The sequence below is a fragment of the Chelonus insularis genome, unplaced genomic scaffold (assembly GCF_013357705.1).
Source record: "Chelonus insularis isolate UGA/USDA-ARS -01 unplaced genomic scaffold, ASM1335770v1 contig_93_pilon, whole genome shotgun sequence".
In the NCBI taxonomy this organism is placed as follows: Eukaryota; Metazoa; Arthropoda; class Insecta; order Hymenoptera; family Braconidae; genus Chelonus; species Chelonus insularis.
The window spans coordinates 1,934,413-1,953,683 of record NW_023276782.1 but is presented as its reverse complement, the minus strand read 5'-3'; the positions used below and the strand labels follow the sequence as shown (position 1 = coordinate 1,953,683).

Genomic DNA, 19,271 nt, shown 5'->3' with positions numbered 1-19,271 from the left:
AGTGTTTTGGATGTTATCTGGAACTTATATTAACTGGTCAATTTTGGGACACTCATCTCAGTCTTGTGTGACAGCTCGGTAGAGAAACATCGTGTGATATTTGAATTGTGCTGTAAACATTGACAAGTGAGTGCTTGAGAATGGTCAACAACGAAATTAGTAAGTACCTATTATTATAATTATTCTAAAAATTTTGCCTTAAATGTTAAGATGTGAAGTGTATGATTTGCGAATAAAAACTTAATGGCAAAATTTAATCTAAATACAAGTGATAATTTTCAATTATTGTTAAGTGTTTATTATTAAATGTTAAGTTAGAAAGCAGTGTTTTTAAAAGTGTTTTAGAATCACAATCATTTAGTTGATTTTATGTCCTATAAATTTTGGTTGACACTTTCTATATGGAAAAAATCATTGTTCAAAATATATTTTATTTTAAGAATATATTGAAGTATAATTATTCGGACAAATCTTGGGTCATCAAATTTATATGTGGAAATATAATTTAATGATACAAAACGCACTATTAGACACATTGCAAATTTATTGTTTGATAAATAAATTAAATATTGTTGACGATACATACTTTAAATTGGTTATGTTTCAAGTCATTGTTAAATGTCATTCACTTCATCTCTTAGATTTTAGGTAAACTATTCTATAACAATTGATATGAAACAATGATTTTTGATTTAAAGGTATGGCAGAAAGACAGCATCTACTCTCAATATCTATTGATAATATAACAAAAATGGGAGATCTGTTTAAATGTGTTGGTGAAATGCAACTATTAATGTTAAACTGGGTTGTCCAAGAAATACAGAGTATAACTGAGCAATACGATCAAGATGCAGCCACGGGAAGGCCTTCATCGTCATCACAGACTCCTGTCCTGGTGTCTCAACAGAATTCTCAAAGACTCCTACTGCAGCTTTCCGCCCTGTTATCCCAACACACTATGCGAACACCTTCAGTACCAGCTGCTAGACAAGAGGTGAGATCACCAGCACAACAATCTGCCATCCAACCACCACAAGCCAACAATCATCAGCGACGATCTAGCGGTGAGAACCACAATCTACAAAATATTAAGAAAAAAAGAATTAACTCATAAACAATCATAATAAAAGATATTCTAATTACAGGTCCAGTGTTTCGAGAAAGGACAATTAGGATACATTCAGCAGCCCCCTTTTACAGGATGCACAGAGTTCGGGTATTTCACCGTAGATGAATTACAATAATTGGAAGAAAACGTAGGAGAAGTGAGGAAAAGGATATTAAAACATCGATTACATTATTTTAGATAATTTAGTCATCAAACTTAATCACTAATCAAGAGAATTTTACGTAATTTTTATATTCAGATTGATTTATTTTTTTTCATTAATTTAATTATAAGATTATTTATGTAAATTACACTGCAAATCGTAGTGTTTTACTTCAATGCACTTGAAGTGTTTTAATATGACGTTTTCCACGCGATTAACATTGTAGTCACTTTGGATGCACTTGAAGGTCTTCAAAAAGTGACTACAATGTTAATCAAATGAATGATGCCATTTTAAAACACTTTAAATGCATGGAAATAAAACATTTGTAAATATGACATTTGCAGTGTAGAGTATGAGTTTTATAGTTTAATTAATTAATTTATTTATTTTATCAATTTTTTAAATAAATATAAATTTTTAAATACTTAGAAAACTTCATTCTAAAAGAATCTGAATGAAATATTCTCCCGCTTGTTTATAAATCCTCCTACGATCATTTTTCACAGAGTTACGAGCTTCCGAAGCAAGGCATTTACTTTTGACTTCCAGCGTTTATAACTTCCGAAAAAATGATGGTATAGAAATCGCCGCAATACTATTTGGAAGCGAAAAGTATTTTTTATCAAAAATTGATATTGAATTGAATTGAAAAATTTTTCCAAAGCTATAATACATAATTCATAATTTAAATTTTAGAATAAAATCGATTTTTCACATTGGTTTATCTAACAGTTGGTATTTCAAAAATAGTAGTGAAATTGTAAAAGTAATTTTAAACGAGCTTTTTGTTAGTGATATCTCAATTTCGAACATCAGTGAATATTTTCGTATAAACGATGAAAATATAAAATAGAGGGAAAAAAATACGTTTAAAGAAATTCATTTTACTTTTTATTGCTCTGTATATAATACCGGTTATTAGCAGGGAATTTTTCCATCCAATTAACTGCCCAGTGAACAGAAATATAATATCACAACTGTTTTTTATCTTTCAAAACTACCCTCTATCATAAATGAACAAATAAGAAGAACGAATATTTCATGTTTCGCCAGCTATAGGTCTCTATCGACGAAATATCTCGTGAAATGTGGGCATTGCTTCATAAATGGATTGGCAAACTCACATTGAGAGCCCTCTGACTCATCCTCTTGCTCCAATTCACTCATTCGTTCCGTCCTGTTTCTCTCAATGGCCCTCCTCTAGGCATCGATAATACTGAGAGCTCTCTACACGTTTGTTTTTAATTAACAATTTTAAATACAATTTATAAATATTTTTGATTATCTCACGTTGTCTAACTTCATTATAAGCTATTGTCGAGTCCTTGGTAATATCTCGTTTATCACGATCAATTTAATCATTCCATTTTGTTTAATTAACATTATTGTTCACGAGACAGTCAATAAATGAAATTGTGTTATTTTATCACACAAATTTAGCTATAATTAAACTCGATATTCAGGAGATTGGAAAGCTATCTTTTTTGTGCAAGTTTTGTTATTGGATCGGTAGATTGTGTTTAATGATTTTTGTGATAATTATTGGAGTCAATTAATTGATTTGAATAAATTTATAAATGAGATCGAATTTTGATTTGGACGAATAAATATGAAAAATATTTATTTTATGCTTATTTAAGTGACCACGTGGAATCAAAAGTTGTTTTTCCAAACGATTAAATAAAAATTAATAATTAACATCTATTTTGTTGTTTAGAATTTTATTGAAATAAATAAATATTAATTTGTAATTAATAGGAGAAGATAAATCAACGTAACATAAATATTTTCTTTATAAAATACTTTGCATTATTGTATAAAGTTAAACACTATTTTATCATTATTTAATTATATTTATGATAAATAGATTTTAGAAATTATTATTAAATATTCCTGATATTAAATAACATTTAACAAAATTGAGGTATAATAAATCTTCAGTAGAAGTTTCAATTAATAGCAATACATCATTTACTTAATCGTTGGATGAAGAGTTTATTGATAGTTTTCACTCTGAATAACATTTTTTTTTTTATTAGTGTGAAAACCATCTGTTTACTGGATCCTCTATCGCTCTTATACATAATAACAACTAATTAATCAATATGTTATGAATGTATCAAAGTATGGGGTGAAATATTAGCTTGAGTCAGGGAATAATAGTTGAGTCACTGAATAAATATTTTATAACTTGAGTGACTTAAATCTCTGAATAATAAATATTGAGAAAAAAATTTATTTATCACTGATCAAACTTAGTTTGTACTTCATAAATATCATAAAATATTTATTGTCTTACAATAAACTATAATCAGAAGATTAATTTTTTATCATAGTTAAAATTTTTCAATAAATAAAAATTAAATATTCACAATCAAATTTAATTTATTTATTGAATCAGTGTGATTGTTATTTTTACTGTTTTTGGAATAAAAAAATCTAATAAAGATTTTCATAGAAATGCATAAACTGGAACATTTAAGGTAAAGAATCTTTTTGTTGGATGTTTTAAACCAATAGCTTTCGAAATTACTCATGAAAAAAATGCTGATGTCAGCATTGTAGAATTATTTTCGCGTAAACTTTACCAGAATAGATCGGAATTACCAATTTGCCAGTACTTTTGTAACCATTTCTTCAAGAATGGTCTTTTTTAGCTGGCCGTCTGTCTTTGTCGAAAAATCGATCGTATCGTTTTACAAGATAGCTGAGAATTTCACAAAGTCAAGAAGGGTTGGAAAACTTGAAAGACGATTAATCAGAATCGTCTTTCGATTTATCCAGTCGATAAGGAAGTCCGGGGGTCAGAACATCGCCCGTAACGGAAGTCATCATTCAGACAGAATGCAACTTCGCTTGTCCCGATTGCGTCGGAAACGACAGGATCTATCGATCTTTCTCTCCTTCAAGTTTCTGTGTAGTTATGTATACATGTATATCTTATACATACAAATATACCTTCGAATAAGATTTAGCTCTGCGATGAAACTAATGCATTCTCTTTTACTCCTTAAGTTTGTTCATTAAACCTAAGCAAACGAAAATTTAATTATCGCTTTTCATTTTCTACTACTTGAAACGTTGCTATTGACGACATTTTATTATGTATGCAACATTTTTCAATTCATGTTTATTTCAAGAAAAAAAAATTAAACTAGAAGAAAAGTAAATAAAAATAGACCTGAATAAATTTTTTTACATTAGAGGATTTCAAGTAGAATCTGATATCCTTCACATAACTTCTTCAAAAGTATACGATGTTCACTGTACGAAAGTTTTCATTTATTTATTTTTATGTAAATTTACTCAAAAGAAGGGTCGATTGAATTCTTTTTTATGCATTTACTTTTTTCTCTCTATTATATACCAGAGATGCTTGAAAATGTCTGACATTCTACATAAAATTCTAAAAATATTTATTTGGAAAATATTTTGTTGCAGTTTTAGTAACAAATGATCAGTATTCTGCCTTGGTTAATAAAAATAGGTGAAAATACTTTTACCTTCATGTTTATGATGATGTGTTAAAAGCATGTTTATCTGGAAGTCATTAGAGAGGATATTTTTATGCTATTTTTTATTGATTAATTACGTTTAAAAAGTCATTTAATTCAGTAAAGAGAATAGATTGAGTGATATTGATTGATAACAAATCAATCATATTTCGGAGTAATAATAAAAGCTTTCAGTACAATGAGTTTTCAATAAAATGTGATATAAAATCAATTTCTAAATTTATTTGTTAAAAGTAAAAACTAATCCATATGATCAGTGATAAAATTCATTTTAATGGAAGAGTACTTTGAAAATCGTCACAGAAAAAATTTTTATTTATTCATTTTATTTATTAACTTTTAGTTTGATTGATTCATTTTATTCAAATGGAATATTCTCTAATAGAATGAATTTTTATATCACTCTTCCAATAATTTCAATTCGCTTCAAACGAAAGATAAAACATCATATTTTCATTAAAAAATTTATTCATATAAAAAAATATAAAATGTATTAATAGATTATATTCGTTAGAGTAATGATTTACTAACAGTCGAGAGCGTTTGAGGCAGACTATAAAAAATAAAAATATCAAAAAGTTCGAAATGGCTAATTAATTAAAGACGTCGAAAAAGTAGAAAAGTATCAGATGAAATAGCTAAAAGAAGCGGCGAAGAAAATAAGAAATTTCACCGTAAAAGTTGAAGTTTCTTTTACGTGTACTGGGAATGAATGCTCAGCTATTAAGAGGAAATAAATGAAAAGCCAGTAGAACTAACGATCGAAGAAGTGAAGTAGAAAACAAATAAAAGAGAAAACGATATTTTGAGATAAATAAGAATTATATCAAGAAAATGGTAAATCGCTTACGTCTTAACGGTCGACGACGTTAGCCTTATTGTCGAATCGGGTGTGGCCCGGCTGCTACCACATTGTTCCAACTTTTTCGATTAAAACTTTTGTTTTTTTCCTCATATCCACTTTCCTCTTCGCTAGATGCAGAATCATCTGTTATGTCCGTAAACCTTTCGACTCATTTTAGATGTAAAATGAATATAATTTGAAAAAAACTGGAGAGAAAATAATTATTATGAGATACATATGCTAGATGCACCATTTGGAGCTACTTCGAGGATTTCGCCAGTACATATTAAAGTATAATCTAAAAAAAATTCCGAGTAGAAGATGAAAATTTTTTTCATGCTGATCCTAATGTAATAATAATTAGAGTATTTTTTTTACCAATTTCTCAGACTTTATAACTTTGAACCTCAAAAGTTTCTCAGAATTTAAATAGAAATTTTTTTTTTTGTAATAGTAATATTACAATTCGCTCGAATAATAGTAATAACAGTTTCAAATAATTTGACTGCAATGAAAATAAGTTTATAAATCAGTAATAAATGAATTTAAACCAAAAAAAAAATTGCAATGAGACTTTTAACTGATTTAGACTGAATTTTATTGACAATTACTCTACCGATATTATTTGTTTATCATACATAAATTATTCCGACCTTGGAATAAAAAATATTGGTGTCATGGTGATTGTAAAAATTGAAATATCAGATAAGAAACAACGTTATATTTTTAACGTTTCAAAGTCAGTCGTTAATTTTAAATAAAAAACTATAAAAATATTTCTAACATCTTTTTTTTATATACAAAATGATTTAAAAGAAGAAAAAATTTTACATAAACAATTTAAATGAATTCGGAATAAAACAAATCGGTGAAAAGCAAAAAAAAATTATAGTTTTATTCATTTTATATTTTATTATTAATATAAAATTTTTATGTACTTTTTAAGCAAAACTATTTGCAAGTCATGAAGATGATTGGAAACAATATTCTATTATGAGATAATAACTTAAGCTTTACCTTTCTAAGACGATTAGTACAAATTGAAGTTGAAGTGTTGTATCTTGTAGTAAACAAACTTAAATTTAGTATCCAAATTGTTTATAATACTAAGGATTATTCAAATTATCTGTGTTACATGATCTTTGGGGTTTTCAGATGCCATTAAAAAAATAATTAGTACAGTCGTTGTTGAGGTAGTTAACTTGCACCGAGACTCACTGAAACAACTATAAGGCTCATTAAACGACCGAAAAACACACTGCTCTGTGTAAGAGCTCTTATACATAACATATTAATTAGGCTACATGTATTTAACTAAGATATTATTATTTGAGAGAATTACGTTCTACCCACTAGAGTATATTATTTCATTTTACTTCTAATTATAATTATTTTCAAAGAAAAGAGTTGTTTTTTATTCATATAAAAAAATATAAATATTCATAAATTACAGATTTATAAAATTTTATATACAAAAGCATGTTTTATTTCTCGACTACAAAATACCTCACAACTATATTCCAGTGGTAGTGATAGATGCAAAAAATGTTTTATTTATTTTATAAAAATAAAATAAAGTCAGAAATATGTGTAGGATAAATGATGTGCTTATGAAAAAAAATGAATGATTTTATTCTGCAAAAAAAAAAAATTTCAAAAAATATGCGATGGCCGGGAATCGAACCCGGATCAACTGCTTGGAAGGCAACTATGCTGACCATTACACCACCATCGCATTGAGAATTGCTTCGCAATAAACCGTACTTGAGTACGAATAGTGATATTGACACAGCTGATCTTAGAATCTATCACAGGTATCGTGGCACAATAACATACATGACCTTCGAAGTTTAATAAATCAAAATATTTTAATATTATCTCCAAAATATTATTTACACAATAAATTTCTCGAGTTTCGCACAGTCTATTACTTCATATAAAACCTAGTATTTCTTGATAAATCTCTCATATTTTAAAATAATCAAATTCTGCCAATAATTCAGTTTAAAATAAACTGCATTATTTGCAATATGTTAAATTAAATACTTTTATTTAAAAAAAAAATTAGTTACAATAAAAAATGTCTACGTTTTAGTTAGGATTAATTTATAAAATATAACATAATACTAAGAGATAATCATGAATAAAAAATAACTCCATTGTACTTAACATCCACAAATTTTGTCGACGACCACATTCACTATATCTCCCTTATCTTGGAATATAAAATATAACAATTTAGATATAGAATAATGCGTTAAAATTTTCAAGCCTCGGAAGATGTATGTACGTTCACAGACCCATTTTGATAATCCCTCGAGATATTATCTCGTTATCGCGGATAAATTCGTTTGCTTTAGCATGAACGCCTGCAAAACATGTTTGTTGCGTGCTGATGCATCCCTCGCTTATACATATTATACATGTATATATTTCAATGAGGGTTTACCGGAATACCGTCGTTATACACACATACATAACACATAACTATTACGATACAAAAATTTCCCGATCAAAACTTTCAACTCTGTTGTATAATTTTTATTTTTAATATTAATTAAACGCGTCTCTATCGTCTACCGCTTTAATGAGTTACCCTTGAAGACAAACTAATTTATTCCTGCGAGGAGAAAAAAATGATAAAAATGAAAAATGTTGAGGGATTCATTTTAATTCAATTATAATTTTTTTTTTTCATGGTTTTAGATAATATTTATGTTTCTTATAACCGTTAAAATACATAAAATGTATACTTTGGTGTTGTAATTATTTATATTGTTCAGAGTTATTTTCTCGAGGGTTAGAGTCATAATTATAAAGTCCCATTTCGCGGCTCGTTCGTGGGGCGTTAATTGCAACCCAGAAGAAACTACAGTGACTCCGGTTCGGATAAAATATACTTATAATCTGGAAACTTGGGGATGCAAAAGGCTACTCATATACCTTTTAGTACCTTTTTTATTATTACCCATTCTTCCATAAATTGCGAAAAAATTCTGTAACTCAACAATCTTAATTGCTGCAGAAAGTAAAGAAAAAGTATGAAGAAAAAAAATAAGAATATTATATTTCATTAAGTGACACACAAAACGTTAAGAAAAAAAAAAAAAAACTGGGTAAAAGGAAAGAAATTTTTGCTATGGGCATCAGGTATCGAAAAGGGTAAGTGGAGAAGAGTTTCTAAAGTGCTCCATAAGGGAGACTGTAAAATGGAAAATACTTCTCGACGGATTTGCAGTACTTTGTCATAGATATATTACATGAGAAACAAGAGAATGCCAGAAAATGATTTTACACAAAAGTCTACATTTCGTTAGTGAAAAAATTGCCAACTTTAAGTGTATGCTCCAAAAGCTTTTACAAAAATGTAAGAAACATTTCTAGATTTGTGAATAAAAGATCAAAGTGAGTTTGTAAAAACCACTTGCGTGAATTTGAGAAAAATTGGTTCTGGGAAATGTTGTGTGTACGAAGAGCGATGTCACTAAAGTTTCTGCGGAAAAATGTCGCAATTAGAGTTTTTCCAGATTCAGACGGAATTCACAAACAACACCAAACAGAGAAAATGTTTCTCATAAGGAAAGCTACAACATTTAGATATTTTATCAAATTAAAGGATATGTTTATTGTCAACAAATATTGGAATTGTTTTCTTTAGTACAGGAGAAATTTTATCTTTCAGGATAAATTACTCCGTGCTTTAGTAACTTTAGACAGAACAATTCTAGTGGCAATAAAATTTTTCTTATGTAATAAAAAAATTTTCGTTACCAAGCATTTTTAAATTTATAAGAAAAACGTGCTGTTTTTCTATTTTTAACTAACAAATAAATTTTCAAACAAAAATCTATGAATTTCAATTAATATTAATTTAATCTCAATCATTTATTAATATATTTCACATGTTAATTATTTGCTGTTGGTATTATTAATATAAACAATTGTGATTTGAACTAATAAAATAATTAATTAACTTTCAATTTTAATTAAAAAATCCCAGTACTTCTATCTTTATTTCAATAACAAAAAACACAAAGCAGCGAAATTGTTTATTTCTTAGGAAATCCATTTTTATCACATCATATAAAAAATATTTCAAGTACCATCGTAATTTTTTCAACAATAAATTACACTTTTCATGTTCCCTTAATAAGATTTTTATGAAAACTCCAGGTAGACTTCTTTTCTTATGATGTAATCAAAGTAACAATTTCAAAAATAGCCATAGAAAAAATTCATTCCATGTCCCATTTAATCCTCTATGAAAAGCAAAAAAAAGATCTTTGTCGAATCCTACCAGGAACACTTTAAAAAAAATACATACGTTACAATTAAGATAATCTAGCGTGCGTGTGAATGCATAATAAAACTTAAATTAAAAGCGAACTGAAGAGAATTTCTGTCAAATCTTTTTTCTCTCACTGTCTTTCTTGTAAATTGGAGTATTTTTACGTAAGTGGTTCCCTTGATACTCATGATTAATACTCTTAGCTTAGCATAATGTCAGTGGCTGCTTCTTTGGTGGTTTGATGTGGGAAAATGGATAAAACAGGTCTAAGGAGAGTGGCAATGAAAGGTGTACGTGGGGGTGGTAAAAGTGGCGCCTTAATATTACGTGGGTAAGGAAAAAAGTGGGAGTATTTGGTGAAGACCAAGTAAAAGATGAAAACGAAGACAAGGATACAGCATGACGAATCGGCGCAGCGACAAGATCGTAGTGAGAGGATTGAGAGAGATAGAAATAGAGAGGCTGTGGCTCTCAGCCATGGATGAAGCTCCGGCGTTCAAGTTAGTTAGCAGTCGATGCGCACACGCCACGCGCTCCGGACGTTCTGTCGCTTTCACTTCGATAGTCTCTAATACCATTTCCTAAAATTATTAACGGCATTTTTCTTTTACATTCCAAACGTTTATCAGTCAAAGATCAAACTCGATCTAAATTTTACTACAAAAGCATCGACATTTATTTCACGGAAGTACTATTGTTTCATCCGGAAATATTCCACGACTAAATATTTTACTTTCGCACGTCGCCGACACTTCCGGCAACTTGGAAGGAAATTCGCGGTTTTTCAACCGCGATACAAACATTCGAACGATTCAATCTTGTGGCAACGCTAGAATTGTTCAAATACGATTTGAAACCTTAAGGTTCAATCATGTGTGCAGAGGAGTGAAACTACATCAAAGTGTGACGGATTTTTTTTTTAAAGACATTTGTGACAATATTATCAACACTTGAAAAGGTAAATTTATTTCATGTTTCAGTAGTAATTGTTAATAATAATAAACATTTCGGAATAAATAACAGTCGTCAAAGTAGAGAGTTGGAGTCGAAATATATTTATTCGTGTACATCATGGTCGGAAACTCATCGGTTTGACGTGAGCTGCGAGTCAATTGTATGTTGATATGAAGCACCTTTTAATTTATTAATAATTCAAAACGTCCAACTTGAGGATTTGGGTTGTATTTTTTACTCGTTCCCAATTCTATTCTGGTTTATTCATCATTTGTACCACTATCTCTATTTGAGTTCAACTTAAATTATCAATGAGATATTAATGTCTTATGGCACTTAGTGCATTTGTGACAAATGTCTTTGCCAAAGGCGTTTTAGTATTATTGTAAGACATGTCTGACTCATTTTCCTGGGTGTGTGGTATATTTAAAATCCACATAAACGGTTTTATTATATGACTAATCAGTTGATTTAATTATTCATTCATCAATTATGAATATTAAAAGTCAATAATGTATTTTTTATTCTCAATTTAGCTTAGTGGTGATACTTGTTTTTATGGAACTTTTTTTCTAGCTTTTACCTCGATGATATTAAAGTAAAAAGAACACTAGAGTGATGGATAAAATTCATCAAAGATGACGATGAGATCATCTCGAGAGTATAATAAGTGTAGGCGGAATCTCGATTCGGTTCATTACCGAGCCGCGAAGGTCGTCTTATGTCATCCACTTTGTTGATACTCTGCACTGATGAAATTTACCGCTGGAAGCCCCCAATCAATTGATAAGTTGATGATACGTAAAAAAAATTTATTCGACCTTTTAGAAAAATTGTTTTTACAGATACAAAGACATAAATCCGGATAACCACAAAATACACATTATCTCTAGTTTTTTCGATATTTTATCTGTGTATAAATCCGGCTGTAGCTGACACAAAATCCGATTTTATAAATCTCCTTCCTGGGCACAAGTAACTTCCGCGAAAGATGTCTCTCTTTTTCCACGTCGAAGACTCTACAGACTCCTGGATGTTTTTCAATCCGGTGATTTTACGATGATATAAATGTCCTTAAAATGTTAGAAATCCTCTTTTCACATGTAGTTTTTGTCCTCTTGACAACATCAGTAATCCAACAGTGAAGATGACATATTTATAACTAGTTCCTAAATTAATGGATAATAAAATCACCGATTGATGAATAATAATTATTTTTATTCTTTTAAGTTCAGTTAAATCTTCAGAGTACAATAAAAATCCTTGAAATGTTCTATAAAATTACTTCAGAATTGAAATTGATGTCGTGGAGAATAAAAGATCCAATAAGATAGTATTTTTAGATTTATCACGAATTACTTTCCTGGCTCAGAAAATTCTTGTCCATTAAGTAATAAATTATTGCTGGAGAATATTGTGTAAAAGAACATCAATTCGAAGATATTTTTACTAAGTTATTCAATATGGAATGAAATAAATATTTTTTTTTTTTACTTGTAAGACTTAAAAGCTGTGGTATCATATGACAGGTTGTTTTGATTATTGAAAAAATTTTATAGACAAACTATTGGAAAAAACATTACCAGAAAAAATTCGATCGATGAAATTGAATCCAAACAATTAATATATCAGGTTTACGGTTGGAGAAAAAACTTTTAATAACGAAAAACATTTTATATCAGTTTGATGGTTAAATCTATAAATAGATGGGATAAATCTGTTGAAATGTTAACAGAGATTTTTTTCTGGGAAAGATGAAAGCAAATATTTGCAATGGATATTTATTTCAGCGAATAAACGTAAAAATTTTTTAATCAAATTAGTATTTATTTACCTTTATCAATTATTTTTTTTTTCAAATTTAATCGATTCAATTGTCATTTAAGGTTGGAATGAATAAAATGAGTTAATCAAAGTTTACCAAAAATATACCATTATGAATAAAAATGCCAAAATAATTGGAGAAGTTTGATTGTGATTTTTGGAGCTATGACAAAAAGATATTTTCAATGAACACAAAAGAATTGAACAATGAAAACTCCAATTGAAATAATTTTTTTTTTGTATTCACGTAACGTAAAATTGTTTTCAACTAAAAGCATATAACCATTAATTTTACATATAATATCATGAATACTCCATTTCCGTAAGTTTCTTATATTTTTAAACAATGAGTAGTAACGCGAGGAATGACGAGTACAATCACTAATTAACATGTATTATACTTTGAAATTTTTTTTCATGTTTATTTCAGCACTTTAAAATATTTTCAATTGAAAAAGTTTTTATACCGAATAAAATTCGTTACTATTTTTGGATAACTGGAATAATTTTTAATAAAATATTAAAAATATTTTCATGCAAAAATGGATATAAAAGCTTTGTTCCAGGATTTGAGTAATATTAGAAAAAAAAAATTTTGAATTATTGATTCCATGATATTAATAGTTAATCACATTAATCCTTCTACATATTTAAATAAAAACTCTTTAGTGACTTGAATTTTTAATAACAATTTTAATGAATAAATAATAATGTAGATAAAAAAGTGCATATTCATAATAAATTATTTATAACTAAAATAGGAAAAAAATATACTTCAGGTAAAGCTGATTCTTAATATTTTGCTCATATCAACATTGAGATTCGCTTTTAACTTCTGAGGGGTTGAATTATTTCAAAATCCTTCCTCATGTTAGGAGACGTCTGTCACACAAGGAATCTACCTGCTAAATGTCAAGCTTGTAGGCTTCATAGTTTCGAAGATTTTGTCATGAACGAGTAAGCTAGTCAGTCAGTCTGTCAGTGGTATTTCATTCTTATAAATAGATAGATTAATTTATAAAAAAAAAAATAAAGACATTGCTTCCTCTCATCAGCAACCAAAAACTTTAGTAGTTTTAAAAAAAGAATGAAAGAAATCTCACATGCTGACGTCGATTCATTAAATTTCCATGTAAAATGAGGAAATTTTCGCGAAATGTAAAAGTGTTGAGGATAAATCGATTGTTATGAAAGCATCTCGATATGCGTCACGTCTAGGTTGGTTCTGATGACACATGATATTGCTTACATACAGATTTTTGTACTAGTGACAATCGAATTGTATAGGCTGGTGAGATGGATGCCTGCAGGTATATTGAGAGATAGGAAAACCACGATCTCTCTTCCGGTATATATGCAAGACTCGAGGAAACGTGAAAGCATGAGAGACGTATTTCTATTTCGAGTACTCACCGCACGCGATGCTCGACCTACGATCCGCCAGCTCGTATTTCATCGAGCCACTCGTTGCCAGAGGGATGCGACATATCCGTCTCTCACTTCACGTGCGAGACTTGGTAATGTATATATCTATATACACCAAATACATATTGTTGCGGCTACAGGCTTTCGTCTGGAGTAAATAAGAGGAGCGAAAAACGCAACAACGACGTTACTTCGTTTATATGTCGTGGCGCGAGTCGCATATAAAAACAAAAAAGAGGAAGTCAACTCACGACGACAGGACATAAAAGGATAGGTTTTATTAAATTACCTCATGTATCATTGTTAGCGAAATGGCATGAAAAAATCGATCGATACTTTCTTATATTTATTTTCTTGCTTTCTGATGCTCCAATGTAACAATGGAACACTCTACCTCAATGTGATATACTTTTTATGCTAATTTATTTAAAAAAATAAAGTTTCCTCATTAATTTTTATTTTACTGCTCGCTAAAAATGTTGGAGTATTTTAAGATTTTAATAATATGTAAAGCTTTTTTTCGTGACATATGAGACGTTTCTTGTGAATTTAAATGATATATGCATTAGAATAATGAAATAAATACACATTTAGGATAATTTTATAAGATACGTTTTTGTAAAAGTAATTTTTTTCATATCTCAATAGAAATTTTTTCATTTAAATTCAATAAATTTTTCCACTTACACTCCATGGATGAATTGCAACTTTTGATTTGATGTCTAAACTGTAATATTTCACGATAAAATCCACTTTATATTCTCTATTCATGCAACGCATTTTCTATTATTGCTAATACATAAGTTCAATTTTTTTAAACTGCACGAAGCTAAATATTTATTCGCCACATAACTTGGATTAAACAACATAAAATATAACTCAATAAAATTTGATACTTTAAAAATATAAAAAAAAAACAAAATGAGAGTAAATATTCTCCATAGAGTATCAACTTTTTCCTTAGCGAATGTGTTTTTAATTTAATGAATAAAATATTTCCTGAGAGCTTTTAATAATTGGATTTTTTGTTGTAAGTCTACTCTTCGTCGAAGTACTTAATGTCGATAGTTTTTTATCAGGATTTTCTCCCGCCTCTCTCGATTTATTTCCTACGTTTTTATAAATTCCCACAGCCCTCGTGAGCCAACTCGCGAGTTCTCGTCGGCAGCGTGCTCTGTACTCCACACACGTGTTACGTCGTTACGTCAATCGTTAACACATGCCTCTCTACGAGTGCAAGAGGATGAATGGGTACTCGGTGTTTTTCCCCTCCTTCGACGTGTTCTCTAGTGCTTCACGTTCAGTTAACGGAAAGCCTGAAAATCACACAAATAGACATAATTGTGCTACACCTAAATAATCTGTACTTGACTTTTCCATTAGTTGGAATAAAATAAAACCAAACCGAAGAAAGAGAAATCAATGAAAGTAACTTTTAGTCCGAAAATACTTATTTTCTATTGGTCCATTGAAAGCAGCATTTCAACTTTGTCAATCTGTTAAAGCTTCTAAAGAGCTTAGGACTTTTAAACATCAGCAATTCGCTCGACAGCAGCAGCAGGAAATGCAGAAAGACAATTCAACTAGCGTAATTGTAACTTCCTTGATCCTCTAGTGGTTCCTTGCGATTCACGCCATTAAATCTTGTAATAAAATAAATCGTTAGGGCTTTTATTCTTCTCTTTATCTCACTGGCCCCTGTGGTCCTCTCTATGTGTCGTTATCCGTCCATTTTTTCTCTCTCTTTATTTTTACTCATTCATACTGCTCACCACGAGATAGCTGCTCGCCAGCCCTGTTCTATCATTGAACCTGCTATCGCGAATTTTTAATAGCTAGTTTCCGAGATTGCCTGAAAACCATATAATCACTGTTAATCTCGAATGTCGTTTAAAAGTCGCGGACGACATACCAGAGGATTCCCAGCCAAATCATAGAGTCAATGACATTTTTATACAACGAACAAAGTATAATGTCGTAGACGGAATCGAGAATTTTTTATCTAAAAATTTTGTTTGAAACTCACCCAAAAATAATTCTGAATGCAAATGGCACGAGAACAATATTCGGATTTTTTGTTCATTTTTACTTTCGTCAAGTGCACTCTGTCTGTATGGTTATGTATCTACATAAGTGCTACATGTTTCAATGTCCAGCTTCTAATGGCTTCTTTCCGTGTACAAAGAGGACAGCTAAAAAGGCTTGCGAGCAAGGAAAAGCATAGAATATCCGTGTCGTTATACAGCTTTGCTGCTGTCTTCTAGTCGTTTTTATTCTGCGAGTTCGCTTGCAGCCATATTGCAAATGAGCTTTTCCACCTCCAAAACTCCTCAAGGTTCTTCCAACGACACGTAAAGCTTCTAGAGTGTGCTACACTGCCAAAGTGTTCTTAAGCCGTTCTATGACTCAGCCAAGTCATCAAACTTCAGTGGTTATTGCAGTAATATCTACCAGCAATTTTGTAATAACCACCAGAACAAATTTTCATCTTATTCTTCTTCCTTAAAGTCAGACTGATGATTATTAACATTTTAACTAGACAGTGCAGAATAAAGTTTTTCAGTAAATAAAGAGAATCCCGTTAATTAGATTCTTACCAACTATCTGATAATATTTTTTTTATTTCCTAGGAGACTGTAACTTTTTTATTAAATTTATTTATGAGGATTCCTTCTTATCAACATGGCCTGATGTCAGTAGAGCTCTTCGTTAAGTTTCGAAGATACTAGAATAAATTATAAAGTTGATGGCTTAACAATTAAGGAGATTTTTTTTTAGTTCAGTTATGCTACAAAATTAATTAAAAATTTTGTTCTATCATTATTATTATATCAAATATTCATTCATTAATTGGCTTACAATAATGACAAGAAAATAAAACGATAAAAAAATAATGTAGTAATTTTTTTTTAATGTGCTTTATCAATGGTACAGGTACACAAAACTCAGCATACTAGATTTTTTTTAGTATTTAAAACGAAAGTTTTAATTAACAGATTTTTGTTTATTACTTTTATTTGTTTAAATATAATGTCTCTTCGAAAAACTTTTTCATTGATATTGTTATATTTATAATAACCTCACAAATTAATTAATACATTTACAATTTTTATTTTCTATCTTTGATTAAATTTGATCTTTCATGTTCACCATAGTCGACGAATTCCACCCTCGAGCAAATGTAATTTTAGATATTTACTTTCACAAAATTATAACATTTATTCATACCATATTTATGTATTTACCGAATGTTAATTAAACGAAATTCAACTAAAATATTTTCTTCAATTTACAAAATTCATCCAATTTTCAATTCAACATGCAAACCCGATAATTCCAACATTCATTTTATAATTTATAGAGATTATATCCTCTTTCCTATTTTAAAGAATTGTTTTTTATAAATCATCTCTCCTACTCTTCACTATTCAGGCTTTTATTTTTTAATTACTCTCATCTCCTTCTCCATTATCTTTTTCATATTTTTAAATCAAATTTTTTAATGTAATACCGACAGAAACCAATTCATTCAGGTTCTCATATTTATGAAACCGAAATTAACTCGTTTATTATTAAATTGGCAATTTTCAATGCTTACTTTTTTCTCTCGATAAATATTCATGGTATTATTTAAATATTATTAAAAATCCATTAATAACAGCTATTAAAATTTCCGGATACATGAAACTTTTGACACTCAATTATTCACCTGATCGACTAAATATTTCTCTTTCATTTCCTAATGGGATCATTCTTCTCGTCTTTTCTTCCATAATTTTACGGTATTCTTTAAAAAAAAACGTTGAATAAGAGGTCAACAGTGACGTTTCTCTCGACATTTTCTTTTTGTTTTTCTGTCGGATCGTCAAACATTGCGAGGGTCCGGGTAACTGAGTCCTTAATGGATCCACTAGCAGTGTCTAAAGAAGGGTCGTCTTCAATCTCTAATATTTCTTTGGTGCTTTTCTTTTTTATTTTATTTCTCTTTAACCCCCTTTACTCTTCTCTCTTACGATTGTGAAACCCTTGAAACGCAATTCTACTCGTCTATTGTTCTCAGTTCGTTTGCATTATTGCTCTATATATATACACCCATATATAGATTGGGTCTCGGTAGATTCAATGGAATATTTTCGTGATTCGTTTTCTGCATTTGAGTATCTCGTGTGCGCAATCGATTTCGATAGAGTTTCGTTTGCTGTAGATGAAAAGAGTGGAAAAAAAATATATAACGGCAATCTCGTTTTCTTTCATCTTTATTTTCCTCTGGAATATATCGAAGTGGCAATCGTTATAAGGGAGAAAATTCATAGGACAAGCTATCAAGATATCGGAAAATGACTTTCCTGGCGTGAAATAAATTGTAACTTTCTCGAGATGGTATAGCTGTAGTATATGAAGTAACATTATCGTTCCTTGGTAGCATCGATTTGCCCACTTAATTCACCAAAGGACATTGTAAATTCCCCTGTGAGTCTATGGGCTACAGAGAAACATTGCTAGACTTTGAATGTGAGAAAGGGGTTAGCAACCCCTTCACACTAATATCTCCAGCGGACCATGAAATTCCAACTGGAAACGGTTCGTAGCATTCTCTGGACATTGAACCACGTAATTGCATCGTTTGCTGCAAACTGCATGAATTCTATCTTGCTTTCTCAAGTTCCTATCATTACCCGAATATAACCGCCACTTGTGAGTCCTAAAGTGAACGTTAACTTTTTGCTGTAACTTTACCCAATATCATTCCTCGTGTCTTGCTAAAAAAAATTTCATTTCTTCCATGGACATATACACATTGGTTTTGGCGATGAGAAAATGTTGGATAAAAAAAAAGAACGTACAAGACTTGAGAAAGACTTGAAGGGAACGCCAATGTCTTTGGAATCTTTTTTCATAATTTTTTTTTCACGTTCATATTTGTTTTTTTTTCTTTGTGAACTAAATTTAGTAAACCACCTCCCCAGAGCCACTAGCTTGGAATAATTCAGTTTCTGGTAATACTTCTGCATCAAAACTCTTGAGAGAATTTAAATTTACAGTCAATTTTACCTGCAAAATGTACTGCGCAATATATAAACTTGAATAAATACAAGATTTTTCGTTAGATATGAATTATTTATGTTGTGTATTTATTTTTTTAAGAG

General features: G+C 29.8%; 2 protein-coding genes and 1 non-coding gene across 8 annotated transcripts in view; 2 read left to right on the top strand and 1 right to left on the bottom strand.

Moving 5' to 3' along the window:
- Positions 1 to 19,271, top strand: part of C3G (C3G guanyl-nucleotide exchange factor) — a 65,912-nt gene that overhangs the window by 19,757 nt on the left and 26,884 nt on the right. Inside the window, exon 1 of one of the 6 annotated variants that reach the window (XM_035092046.1) lies at positions 10,225 to 10,879. The exons of the other annotated variants lie outside the window; for them this stretch is intronic. The gene's annotated coding sequence lies outside the window, so the exon portion shown is untranslated. Of the gene's footprint in view, positions 1 to 10,224; positions 10,880 to 19,271 lie in introns of those variants that run through there. 6 annotated transcript variants of the gene reach the window in all.
- On the top strand, positions 56 to 1,579 carry LOC118072315 (uncharacterized). The gene is made up of 3 exons (XM_035092059.1): positions 56 to 159; positions 699 to 1,064; positions 1,146 to 1,579. Exons 1-3 carry the CDS (start codon positions 141 to 143, stop codon positions 1,232 to 1,234), a joined length of 474 nt encoding a protein of 157 aa, XP_034947950.1. The 5' UTR covers positions 56 to 140; the 3' UTR covers positions 1,235 to 1,579.
- Positions 7,297 to 7,368, bottom strand: TRNAG-UCC (transfer RNA glycine (anticodon UCC)). Its single transcript has one exon. It is a non-coding gene; the product is annotated as a tRNA-Gly (tRNA).